The sequence below is a fragment of the Triturus cristatus genome, chromosome 4_1, assembly GCF_964204655.1.
Source record: "Triturus cristatus chromosome 4_1, aTriCri1.1, whole genome shotgun sequence".
Lineage (NCBI taxonomy): Eukaryota > Metazoa > Chordata > Amphibia > Caudata > Salamandridae > Triturus > Triturus cristatus.
In genome coordinates this window covers 795,633,850-795,648,047 of record NC_140585.1, presented here as the reverse complement: position 1 = coordinate 795,648,047, position 14,198 = coordinate 795,633,850, and the positions used below count along the sequence as shown (strand labels likewise).

The window sequence follows — 14,198 nt, the reverse complement described above, 5'->3', positions numbered from 1 at the left end:
CTTGACAGGCCAACTAGGCATTTAACAGAGGAGCAGATGTGTGTTGTAAGCAAGCCTGTAAATCTCTATCGCGGAAACGCCAAGATGGCTTGAGCCTTGAAAAATATCCTGTTGAAGAAATTGGACCGCTATGGTTGGTTTAGAGGAAGCCAGGATAAAATATTATAAAATTAGTTTTCTTAAGTAAACACTGATCTATTTGTACTACCTATTTAATCATATTGCTTTTCTTTTGCAAGTTTAAAACAATAGAGAGCACGAGCGCGTGTGTGTGGGTGTGTTAACTTAAAAAACATTTTTTCAACACTCTTTACTTGCATATTTTATTCTGCATTTTTCTGTAGCGAGGGCCACTGCAGCATTTTTGCTGTATCTTTGTGTTTTTCCAGCCATGTTTAGCAGGTATGACTTCCACACTAAGTATCACACTGGCACTACTTAGGTGAAGGAGTATAAACTGTGCTGTAAGAGGTGTTGAGGCCCCGAGAAAAAAAACCAATGCTTTCAACAAGTAAAAAAATCAGGATTTGAAAGATGCTTTTTTTAATTAACAAAAATTTTCTCAAAACAATTTAATTTTTGCAATATAATTAATAAGTCTTACAAAGATATGTACGCACTCCTTAAGGTTTCTTCAGGGGCTTTTGGTCGGTAGAGGCAACATTAAACATAAACGCGTGGAAAGTCGCAACAACTAAATCCACACAATACAAAAATAGACCACTTTTGAAACTGAATAACGCATTACAAATAGTTTAGAAGGTGCAAACCGGGATTATCAGGACAAAAAATTGATAGAGTTCAGTTTATTTGCATCAAATACTATCGGCAAAATACTGAATTAATTGTAGAATTTTGTTCTTGCAGAGCTCTGCCTTTACCAAATCATGATATGCTTTAGAAATTTTAGGGTGTTTATTAGACAGTGGTCTATGTTGTCAAGAGTAGGCGGTGAAAACCGTAAACTGTCTACGTTTGACGGTTCTCATCTGCCGTTAAACGTTAGGAACACATGTGAGCATCTTATCAAATGACTCATCTTGACTTTTCAGTATTTTTTTTAAAAGTCATCATTTTTTGGGGTTGTTCTCCTCTGTCGATCTCTCTTGTTCGATTCTAGTCAAACGCATTATCCATCCAGTTTGAAATGCCACCATGGCTGCCATTACATCCAAGAGCAGGGATACCCCACAGTGGCTCACAAGGGCTGTAGCCATGCCTTGTTTTCAGGATAAATATTGACTAAGTTTGTGATTGCCATTTACCTTCTTTATAAGTAAATTGATCTCATTTGGATATCCTGAAAATCTGGCATGAATCCAGCCCTCTTGGACCGTAGTTAAATGGCTTTGATGTAAAGGTTGTTCCTCCAAAAAGATGTACATGCCTCCTGCAACCCGGAAAAGTGTCAAATTTGGTCAGAATAAAATGAGATGAGGGGACTTAAATTAAAACTATGGGTGTCTGTCTTAGAAACATAACTTGTTTGGTTTAAAGCGTGAATTAATCTCAGGCTCTGGTAGTTTCCCAGGACCATATACTTGTCCTACGTTGTTTTGCTCACTATGCTAGTCTAGACAGAGACCAGCCAAATGCAAATCACTCTTGGTCGTGCTACTATAGGAACAACCCAGCCCAAACTGCCAGACCAAGCTCCTGCCTATAAGGGAACGCGAGCAATCTCAGACCAGTTTCGGCCTTGTTGGGAAGGTGCAGCTTGAGTCGAGTGGTACAGTACTCAAGGACCCACATCTTCGTATACCATGTTGGACTTAAGGCTCCGCACAGAGAAAAACAAAAAAGAGATGTTTGGTATGTATGTTTGTGATATTTCTATAGTGCAGGCTTAACCAGAAGTCAGCGGAGCATTGTACAAGGTCAATGACGAGCATAAAGTAAGTGAGTAATAAGAGAAGAATGCTTGAATTTACCTCTGCCACTGGTAATAACTCAGCCGAAAGTCTCTAGTTGCACATCACTGATTAAGGCCTAAGTAGGTTGAAACCAATCTGACATTTTGGGCTGGATCATCTACTGGCACAGTTGGTGAAAAATGATATACTGGAATGCAGCCCTGGGCAGTTGCCAATGGCTAAGATTAATTTGCTTTTGCTCAATTTTTGGGCATGGTACCAAAACAATCTACACCTATTGGCGCAATATTTTGGTAAACTATATTTAGGACACAGTATTTCTAAATAATGTATGTGTAGTAATAATATTCCTACATGCAACTTTTATTTTTGTTACATTAAAATTGATACTAAGCCAGATAAGAGGGCTGTTTAGGGCAAGGAAATAAACATGATTTATTTCAGGGTGTTCATGGTAAAGCATCTGAGTGCATAATGTTTGGTGTTTTGTATTTCTCCTTCTCTTTTCTTGCCAGGCTTTCCTTTTGTGATCGCAAAAAACAAGAAATCAGTGTAGATTTAATGTATTCTTATTGGGAAAAGGTCATTGTTAATTAGCATTTGTACACCACAGAGTGATAGGCAAAATGGGACCTACTCCAGTTATCCTGAGAATGGATAGGATATGTAAGAATATACTTTTATTGTGTGTTCTTAGTAATATACCTTGCTGTTGATTTATTTATTGAGTTTTCAATATAATAAAAACGTGTTCCCAATAAAAGAAATGGTTCCCTTTACATATCTTTCATCCCAATTATAAGATTTTGTATTTTTTCATGCATTGTTTTATTTGGTTTGGAAACACTGGCTGATTTGTGGTTTTCTCCACAATATGAAGTTATTTGCACCAGCAGATTAATACCACACGGTCAAGGGCAGGGCTCGTTTTATACCAGACCCCCTGCCACTATGGCCGCGATTTGCGAGTCTGGGTAATGTAGTTTCCTTGGCAGGGAGGGCGAGGATGCTCTTCTGTAGAAGGAAAGCATTGTAAAACCCAGTCCACAAAGCAGGGCTGACTATCAACTGCCATAATATCCATAGGTATACCAATAGTATCAGAATAACAGCACACAAAACAGATTACAAAAGTGGTATGTAACACCAAGGAAGGCACCATGTAACACCAAGGCAGGTACCAGTCATAGGCGGGCAACATGCTGACAATGCCACCAATACTTGGCTGCAGCAAAGGGTCCATGAAGTCTGCCACACAGTGATGTGTGACACCGGGAACGAAGGCAGAAAGGCGACTCGCGTGTCAGGCCCCTAGAGCCACTAGCCGTGACCATGACACCTGCTAAACACGCCAAAGTATGGGGGAAATGGCTTGGGGTGGTGGGCACGGGTTCATTGTGAGGATGATGTGATGAGATTGATGTCATTTTCTTGGTGTGCATGATTACTCTTGGTAATGTTTATTACTGTACTGATATTGACCTCCCCCGGGAGCCGACTGTCGGTTTTAATGTGACCTGTTGTAATTGTTGGAAAACAAGATTTGCTTATTTAAAAAAAATATATATTTTTTTTAAAACTGCCCCTATCTTGATTTGCTTGAAAAAACGTATGACCAGAAGTCGAATACTGGAAATCCTCATATACGAGTCTAGAGTGTGCCCTAACAGCCACAAAAAAACTATGGGGGAGTTGGGAGGAGTGTTGAGCGATCAAAGGAAACTCCTGAGGTGGTGCCATCTACAGTGACTGTAGGGTACTAAGTGATGACGCTAAGATAGATTTATTTGTATGGTTTCCGATTTGTGACGAAGAATGGTTAAGTCTTCTGAACTGATATCTTCTAACTGTGTTTGTGCTTTTTGATGCCAAACGTGTATTGATTCATTTGGTTGTAGCATCTGAAAAACGTAAATCTAATATAGATTTTTTTTTTATGTAAGGAGTTCAAGTTGATGATTGTGTGTGGCACTTGTTAATCACAGAGTGATTTGTTGTTGTGTTGGATAAGTAATACTTCTAGTGATTGCCTTAACTCTGTGTGAACCTATCCACTGAACTCTGAGATTGACAATGTGACCAACTACATCTGCGTGGTGCCTTTGAAAGACCTGCGTCTGGGGCTGAGCAAGGTGCAAGTGTCGGAGGAGGAGGCGCACAACCTGACAGACGGCTTCAGCCTGCCAGCATTAAAGGTAATCCACATCATCCAATGAATCAGACAGCTGGCTCTGTGGCAGTGATAGTGGTCATGCCAATCCCACATGTAGTCAGTTTCCAGCATTTTTAGGCTTTGTGAATTCAATTCCCGAATGTTGCCACATTTATGGGAACCATGAGCTCACAATCTGTTAGATGAGATTTGTACATAGCATGTTTATTTACGAAGGATGTATCTCTGTTTGCATCATAGGTGGTCCACCTGAGCATGCAGTCCCACATGGTTCACTCCACTAGCAGGAAATTAAATGATATCTTGAGTTCCCTTTGTGTCCTACCATCTTCTGATTTTCAGCTTGTTATAAATACCTCACCTTCTGTGTGGCAAGCCTTTTACTGTAACTATTGGCTGTGACTAGGGCCCTGGGCCTTGTTTGAGAAACGTTTTTAGGTCTTCTTGAGAAACTGTTTACACCCCTCTTCTGGCTTGTGTGCCTGCACTTTGTAATTTCACTCCCCTGTTTTTTTCTGGTAGTTCTGTTGATGTTAATCTTTTTCAATCGGCTTGTATACTGGCATATATGCAGTACATGAATGCAAATGCTTATTACTGATTCTGTTCACTTGATGGTGTTTCTTCTCTTTTCTGTTCTTTAGGTGGGTATGACATTTTAAAGGGTCATGGAGCACGACATAAAGATAGGCGCAGTTCTCAGTTAGGCTTAGAAGATGTGAGCAAAGTATGTGGGAACTTCTATGGGACTCTACTAAGGCCTTCAAAGCAATCAAAGGTCAATAGAGAGAGGATTTAGACCAAAGTTCCATTCTTTTTTGATCCTGAGCCAGTGTAATGCTTAGGCTGTTGTAGGCAGCCGCAGTATAGAACCACCACAAATTACTTCAAAATGGTACTAGATTGCAACAGCTGTCATAACAATGTCTTCGTTGCTATTGGAAGGGAAGTATTCAAACACCAAAATATCTGTTTTACTAGGGCTTTAACAAGCGTTGGCCTGAAGCTGCCTTAGGCTACAACCTCTATTTAGACAATCTATTAATTTATTACTGTTTTGTATTTCTGACAGGAGCCTAAAGTTCTGGTTCCTTGAGTGATCCTACTTGCCCCTTCATGTTGTAAACTGTCCATCATAAGTTGGATGTGGAGTATTTCTACATGAAGGATCCTGCTGTGGTTAAGAAGACTCAACCACAAGCCGTGTCACATGGAGAATTAATTAATTTTATAGTAATAAATTAGAACCTTTCCAAGTGATTTGCAGGCTCTCTAAAGTTTAAGGTCTCACCTTGACGATAGAGTCTAAGTTTGGTGGCTGTAAGACCAGGTTGTTTGGAGCATTCTGTGCTCTCATTTTCCTACGGTGCCAGAGACCCTTACTAATCACTTCATCTACAGCGAAGGCTTAGGTTTTTTCTTTATTAATATTAAACTGCACACTGTCTTTTTACTCTGGTTGCTCCTCTCTAAATATTGTTATTCCTGGTGCCCTAACTTATTATCCCAGATTGGAACTTTCATGTTAGTTTATCCTGAGGTGCCTGGGTCCCTGCTCTTGGTGTCGGTGGGCGCTGCTGTATTCCAGACTCTTCACACTCCATTTCGGACAGCTTCAGCCTGACCGAATTCATGCAGCTCTTTGCCAAAGAATAGGAAACTTCCTTAATGACAAATAACTTGGAGGTTTTTCTGAAGGCCATCCTGCCCATAATGGTAACCCTCTAAAAGGATAAGTTTGCTGCTGTATTGTTTTATCACTGCCCAAAGTCCACCCATAATTCTTCAGTAATGTTTAACACTTCCAGACTTATACGTTGAAGAACTTTGCCATTACATTGTCATATTACTACTTTTGGGCTTTGTTGAAACTCTGTAAGCAGTTATCTTTTCTGGCGTCCACTTAATCCAATTTGAAGTACTTATTTGCAGGCTCCAGAAAAGTATTGGCTACTCAACAACTTAATGTGCCTTCTCCAAAGATTTGTTTGTAACCTGAAGTTCAAATGTTCAAGTCCCCGTGACTAACTCTATCTTTCACCATTCCAAGGTTGAAAAAAGAAAATACCATTGTCTTGATTGATTGTAACACATTTTATTTGCCCCAGTAGTAATTTCTGATTCCAGTTTGAAGTGTGCGATTGGTTCAGATTGATTACTATTATACATTCTTTTGGCTGCACCCCTAGAGGATGGGGTAAGCCTGGAGTTTGCACATCACAATTTTAACAGCTCATTTCGGAGTGTTTCATTTTGCTATGGTGAGAAAGCATATTACGAAAATGAGTTTCTTCCACACGGCACAACTGCCATTCATCCAGTCTTATCTAGGTTGAGTGGGTGATTTCCATGTGGTACAGGTGCCCTCTCATACCACAGCCACTAAAGCCCAAAAATCTTTATTTTGTTGGTTAATTAAAACCATAGCAATGTTACTATTAAAACACACAGATCTAATTAACTGCCTTATCAAATAATGTGCATATTGTTAAATCGCAACAGCGCTGTGTGGTGTCGATTCATAAAATCATTTACCGATGGCATGTTTAAAGAGATCTGGTTGTTCGTATGAAATTGAACAGTTCAGATTAATAAATAAGACAACAAGTAAAAAGCTCCATAAAATGCAACAGTGCTGACAACATGCCACTGAAACCACTACCTTAGCAGGACACAACTATTCATACTAGTATGGAGAAACTGGGCTGGCCAAATGGCGCCCCACCCCCGGACTATCAACAGGATACAGTTAAGAACTTAGGCATCAAATTTGATAGGACGCTGTCTTTTCAACCACAGATTCATTTGGTGGTAGGAGCCTGTTTAGGGATGCTATGCATTCTGAAAAAGCTCCTCCCTTTAATCTCCTTCCCTGCAAAAAAAACAGTCATTCAAGCTATGATTACGTTCAGATTGGACTATGGAAATGCTCTATACTTGGATCTTCCAGACTGTCGTCTTAATAAACTGCAGGTTGTCCGGAACATGACATCTTGAATTCTCCTTAATCTCCCCCCAATGTCTCACTTGAAGGCTCTTCATTAGCTTCCAATTAAAAAATAGGATTCTTTTCAAAGCACTTCTTTGCTCACAAAGCACTGCAGGCCAACGGGGCAAGCTACCACAGGGAAAAGATTAAAGATTATTCTCCTTCTAGAAGTCTCCGCTCTTCCTACAGTCGTTTGGCTAAGATCCCAAAGATTCATCAAGCGAGAATTGGAGGCAGGTCTTTCTCCTATCTCAGGTCAGTTGCCCAGACCAAACTTTCTTTGGAGTTACGTACAACAACTGAGACACCAATCTTTAAGAAACATTTTAAACCTGAATGTTTCAACAGGAATAGTGCTACTGTTGCTTGTGCAGACAGCCTTGAAGCCAGCGCCAAGACACTCAATGGAGTATCTGTGTGCTTTATAAATCTCTGTATCAAATTAAATCTCTATCTAATTTTGTACCAGACCATTGACTGGATAGCCGAGATTTACCCAGTTTTGTTCTCAGCTAGCAGCCTGTTACATCCCTTCAGTGTTCCATATGTGCTATCATCATGCAGTGCATCTGATATTCCAAGAGAGTTTAGATAAGTGCAAGATAGGATTTTAAATGCACTTGCAGGCACTTGTACATTGTTAAGGATTGAAGCAGTACGGCCTTTTCATGCAGTGACCAAAATCTAATCCGTTTGCAATTCAACTTTCTATTATCGCTTCTCTGCATGTACAAATGCCTTTGGCATTAAAACTCTGTTTTAATAGAAAGGCGCGTGGTTTGTATAAAAAGGGACATGTACAAACCAAGTGTATAAAGTAATCTTTCTCAGCACCACAATGTCTACATGTTGTTGGACCTTTATATTTCCAAGTCGGGTTGAAAACCCAGCGCTGGTAATTTGCCAAATTGAATGGGCGTCAATCTTCGCTTAATTTGTGCCGGAAGTGTAAGACTTAAGAATAGGGCTGGTTTCATGCTGTAATAGAATTTAAGCACTATCCAAGCCAAGCATGAGATTAATGATTGAAACTATTTTTTTTTTTCCAAATACTTGTGCATTTTTGCAGCTTTATTTGCCGCTTGTTTGAAAGTCAGAAAGGGCAGGTTCTTATTCCAGAGTTCTATTAGATTTGTCGATTTCAGTGAAGTATAACGGTATGTATGATAAATGGATTGAGGATCTTTTTCCAAGGCTGTCTATAATGAGATGTTTAGTAAACTTTCTCTATCTGATCTTATTTTATACCAGCTCTTTATTGTGAAGTACATTCTCCCAAATGCTCTATTTGTAAACCCGAACTCTAGTCGAACTTGTGCTGGGGATGTGCTTTGGCGAAGACGGGACACCCACTTAAAAGCGCTAACCTGCAGGCTCTCCAAGCGAGCTGCATCCTGACCTCGCACGGCAACATTAGCGTATGCCATGGTCAGTAACAGTTTAGCCACTATTACTGTGAGTAGTTGCTTAAAAGAGAGACCATCCAACTTCTTTGCAAGAGTGCGGAAAGCAACAATCCACGCATTCCATTTCTTTGACATATACTGTTTTTACTCAGTGAAGTTTGCTCTGTTGTCTATATATGCTCCCAAGTATTTATAGCTGTTGACCTCCTTCAGAGTTATCTCATCCAATAGATTTTGACTGGGGGCCCGCGTTGATTGCTGATGGTCATTGTTTTAGTATTTGTTGTATTGATATCAGGCCGAGCTGCCTGAATAGCCCGAGCAACGTGCAGTGTACGGGCTACAGGCATAGGCTGCGAGCTGCTACGAGCCGCATGCCGGGGGCCATGGCAGGGTGGACGGGATTTTTGGGTTTTCAGGTATTCGATTTAGGGTGCCAATCCTTTCACAGTGTGTTGAGTCGCACTGAGTTGCTATGACATGTGACTTAACAACTTAACACATCAACTAGGTTGACACATTTGCTGGGGTCAGTTCAAGTCTCATTTCTTGATAAATTAATCCTTGTCGGGCTCTTGTTCATTTCTCAAGCTTTGTAGACCACAAATAGACATCTTGGAGTTAGCTGGTGGACCTTAAAGCACTGATTTCTGGTAAGCAAACGAGTGCTTAGACATCTATACCTTTAGCTTTATTGATATGACGGAGAAAGGCATTGTCCGATCTCTACTCCGATGCAAGTGAGGCTGGTGTGCACGATGAGTACGGTAGCTGCCCTCAGCTGATATCACTTCTGCTTCAAAACTCGCTACTGGAAGGTAGAATGTGTTGATGGACACGGTCAGCAAATCCACTGCAGCCCACAAGCGAGGCAACCCAAGACTGACCTTTTGAGGTGCAGAGAATACAAAACATGCATCTGTTGGCCATGTTCAGTCGTACCGCTGCTTTCAATAGATTCTGAACACCTATAATTCTCACATACCTCTGTATTCTATAGTAGCTGTTTTAGGACTGGCTTACATGGCGTGCCTGGTTGTCCTCCTTCATATATGATAGATGCCATCAGCACTTCTAAATGACTGGATAAGCTGTTTGCAGCTGATATTTATGAATTGTAATGGTCACCTTTGCCAGAACTGTGCTTACCGTCTCTCCGGTGAGCAATAGACCGATTCGGATAATCAGTGTTGTGCATTGTGAGCAAATTCTATTTCACAGCTGAGCTCTGCAGGCCAGCAGCTACAGTGTCCAAAGTGGTTTCAGTCACTTTGTTTTCAATTCATTAGTCAAGTGCTTAAGTGTGCCGAATTGAAACACATCAAACGCGAGGCAGATGTTGCATTCTTGCAGTCCACCGTCCACTTCTAGGTACTTTTTGTTGGCGATTCTTTATTCTTGAGGTGCTGGTTCTGTTGCCAGGCTTTACCTGCCGATGTTAGTCGGCTGCGCGCCCTGTCCATACTGAGCCTTGTCAGTTCTCTTACTGCAACTCATTGGTTTTTCTGCCAGTATCAGGAGTTGGTTTGCGATGATACACTTCGGAGAAACAGACAAAAATTAATAAAATTGGACTTAAAAAGACCATTAACAGCACTCAACAACGCAGTTAACGCAGTTCGATTTTGGAGCATGCAAAGGCTTCATGCTTAACAGTTATATAAAATAAACTAATTTATAATCCGATTAATTATCCTTAGACTCTTAGGCCTTTTAGAAATTCACAACAAAAGCAGGTAAACGGGAATAGTTGTAAAGACATACTTGAAGACATCAAGGATTTGACTGTGCAGAGGGGTCTCTAATACGAAGCAAAGACTCCATCCTGTTGACATCATTTGATTTGAGTGTCGCTGTGCAAGCAAAGCCAGTCAAGGCGCTCACTTCTGAGATCTGCCTGTATCCCACCTAAGGGGCCGGGTTATATTGCTGCACGGCTTACATCTTTCCACGGTCCATGCAGTCAGGGTATTGAGCAGTGTGTTAATAAGAACTTTTATTTATCATGCTGCAAAGCTGTGTTAGCCAACACTATATGAAACATTATTATTCTCATCATTGGGATTGAAGGTGGGACATTAGCTCTACCAATATAAATAAGCAATAGAAGCTGAAAGACAACAAATTGAATAGTTTTATGAAAAACGATTAAAAAGACGCCACATATATCAGACAATGCAAGGAATCAAACAGCATGACTTGTGACTCCGGGACTACCACAACAGTTGAAAACAGAGAATTGAAATAAAAAATGAAAAATTACTTGTAGATCACCAATACCTGCAATAGTGGTCAGTTTACCAGTGCTTGATAAATCGTACATTTTGTAAATCAGAAGAGCAGTTTCTAATACCAATCTAGATACAGTTGCACATTTGTTCACAGAGTGTGAGAGTTTTAAAGCAGAGAATTTGCACACCGCTCTGTTTCCAGACACACTTATCAAGCTAGAAAGAATTACAGCACGTGATGGTTATGACCATGTAAGGGACTGTCTCTAGTATCAGCATGAGATAGAAAAGCAGACCTGCTTGTAAAAGGGAAAACCGTAAATAAGGATATAATTGCAAAGTATTGCACACCGGTGACTACTAAATCCTCCTTAGGACGAGACAGAGGATCAAGATATACTAGTAAATGTAATCCAACATTACTACACTCTGCAGTATAAGCATCAGGATGGTGCCTGCCAGCTGTTCTTGTGGGGAATAATTGAGTCTTCCACATCAGTGCCCGATTCCCCTTGCTGCTGCCACTGTAAATGCAACAACCCTGCCCAGGCCTAGAGACAGAGTTGCCCTGACTCCTCTATATCCGTCTTTAAGAGACTAGTTTGTGTGACAGTTTTGGGGATAGTTTTCCGGTGTCAACTATGTTTGTAAAGTTATAGAATTTTGGGGGCATATGTATGAAAAACTCGTTTTGCGAGTCCTTAATAGTGATTTTTTGCAAATGGCTATTAAGATTAAGGACTCGCAAAATGGAATGTATGTAGGAATCGCTTTGGAATCTCAATATTAATTGTGAATCGCAAATTGTGATTCACAATTAAGAAATTCTTTCCCATTCATTCCTATGGGCCTCTAGGCCCATAGGAATGAATGGGAAGACATTCGCAATTTGCGAGTACCCATTAGGTACTCGCAAATTGCGAATGCAAATTTAAGGGTGCATGGGTGTCAAAAGGACACCCTGTTGCACCCCTGAAATAGGTATGTGTGCACATGTGGCACACATACATGCCCTAAGGGCATGTATGTGTGCCACATGGCACTTTGAAAAATGCAAAAAGTGCATTTTTCAAAGAAATCGCAAATTACCACAAACTTGAAGTTGCGATTTCTTAAGCCAAAATCGCACAACTTGGGTGCTTCCTGCATCACATTTAAGGAATCGCAATTTGCGATTCCTTAAATGCAATTTCAAAATAGGGAATCGCAAATTTTGAGATTCCCTATTTTGCGATGGTCTTTTGGGATGATACATCCCAAAAGTCCTTTTCCCGCTTGCAAACGGCCTGATTCTGAGAATCAGCCCGTTTGCAAACGGGAAAAAGGCTTGATACATATGCCCCATGGTCTCTACTGACCTGTGTAGTTTTCAAATCAGTAATTTGTAGTCAAGGCATGCAGAACATTAAGCAGGCCTTTTTTGCCAATTGCCTACACTTTGCATATACCTCTGATGTCGGTCTCAGTCTGGCACCCTCTGAGTCCGTTTGAACCGCAACACTAGAACCACAGGTTCCTACTAAGGCATATTGAAACTGGTGAACCTTTTACCACTGCTCCAAAGCAATTGTAGATGTCTTTGCCTATGTAACCGCTGGTTCCTCGGCCTATTAAACTTTGACTTACACACACTTCAGGGGGTCCAAAACGTGGCATCAAGATCGGTAACAAAGCTGAGAAACAGGAAACACATTTTGCCAACATTCAAATAAGTACTGTGTATCTCCTTCTGTGCTTGCTTCAGCTACTCATGCTTTGTGGATAAAACCTTCAGCAAAAATACTCTTCCATTCTATTCAGCCTGAAAAACCCTCCACACCTTCTAAGTCTCAACCAGGATCCCACTGCATTGCATCACATCCTCTACACTGCCAGTATCTTGAGATTGTTGTGTTTCTGGACAGATTTCTTTTAAAGCACCAAAACACTTCCCAATGTGTCTCGAAAATCTATATAGAATGCTAATAAACAAAATAAATAATCTAAATAATGGTTCTCTTTTTAAGGTCTTGTTCCAGCTGTGGATTGGGCAGAGCTCAGAATTCTACCGGCGTTTGGCATTGTTGCTCTCTCCAGAGAATGAGTCTCCTGAGCCACTAACAACTCTGGAAAGTTTGCCACACTGTATTTGGTCTGATGTGGCAATGGACTTTCCTCACTCTCAGGCCACATGCTTAGCCGAACTGAAGCGAAGTTATGAATTTTACCGGTACTTCGAAACCCAGCACCAGTCCAGTTCAGAACGCTCTACCAAAGCCAAGCAGAAGATGGGGGAACTGGACAACCTCCACCGCGCCATCCGCAGCCTACAGCTTCATCTCAAGGCTTTGCTTAGCGAGTAAGTACACCAGAGACCACAGAAAATGTTGCTTGTGTGCTGTGGCTGTAGGCAAGCTTAATCTGTGCCCTCTACTCTTAGTCCTGTGCCACTGATCTGAACCCCCTAGCTCAATGCCATTTTAACTTACTTTTAATTTGCGATATAGCTGCACTCGGAGACAACAGTGTATTGTAATGCAGTGTTTGTGGCATGGATGTAATGAATCTCCCCCGTATATGTTATGTAGCTACAACATACCTTTCAGATGTTCTTTTTGACAAGAGAGCGCAGAGTTCTAGACCAATCGGTGACAATTTGTCATGTATTTTTTTTCATCAATCCCTTGTAAAAACGGAAACTATTTAATTGGACTACTTGAGGAGCAGTGTGACTTGCTAGCCGACATACCCCACCGAATCTGTGTTGGTCCGTTCGCTCTGGGCGTTTGCCAAAGCCTGCTCCCGACTGCAGCTGCAGACCTGCATACAGTCTTTGGTTGTTTTGGTGGAGGAGAAGCAGTGACCAAGTTGTTTCTACCTGTCCAGAAATGGATTCGAGCAGCGGTTCTAGGTGCTAGCATCTTCCGCCTTCTTCAGGCTTAATTTACTGGTAGACTAAGCATGTCATGCAGGGGGTGGTGGTTACCCCTATATTATTTAGTGTGGGGGTGTACTCCTGGTCTCCGGGAGAGTCAAAATGGCAAGCTGTTTCTGATGAAGATGCGTTGAATGGACTTCCCAATCTCAAGTAGGAACTAAGGTCTGAAGGCCGGTGGCTAGAAGCATGTCTCAGCTTAGCTGCCTCTGTACCCGGGCTTCAGGTATTTTATTTACTTTTGTGCCATAGAAAATTATTACTGTCTTGGCACGAAAGTCTAGATGAAAAATGTGAGCCACTTTTGTCAAAAATGTATGTAAAGAAACTGAATCTTTAACATCTGAGTTGCAAAACTTAAAGGTTGTGAAATTGATTTTTCACTAATTATTTTGCTTTTCCTTATGTCCAGTTTAACGATTCCACTGTGTCCTGTTTCTCATTACCTTACAATGTCTTTGAGCCTAGAGCAAAAATCACCCTGCTCCCATGCATGCCATTTTGTTGGTTAGATTTGCTTTCTCTCTTCGCATCCTGCCTCAACCACACTTTTGTTTCATAGACATTATTTTATTGCGTTTCAGTGTCAACAATTGCAGTACAAGTAAACA

The 14,198-nt window shown here is 41.0% G+C and overlaps 1 protein-coding gene across 5 annotated transcripts in view; it reads left to right on the top strand.

Moving 5' to 3' along the window:
- Positions 1 to 14,198, top strand: part of VEZT (vezatin, adherens junctions transmembrane protein) — a 222,349-nt gene that overhangs the window by 144,977 nt on the left and 63,174 nt on the right. For all 5 annotated transcript variants that reach the window (XM_085653385.1, XM_085653384.1, XM_085653383.1 and 2 more), the window contains exons 7-8: positions 3,922 to 4,069; positions 12,680 to 13,011. In XM_085653385.1, coding sequence (XP_085509511.1) covers positions 3,922 to 4,069; positions 12,680 to 13,011 — 480 coding nt within the window. The remainder of the gene's footprint in view (positions 1 to 3,921; positions 4,070 to 12,679; positions 13,012 to 14,198) is intronic.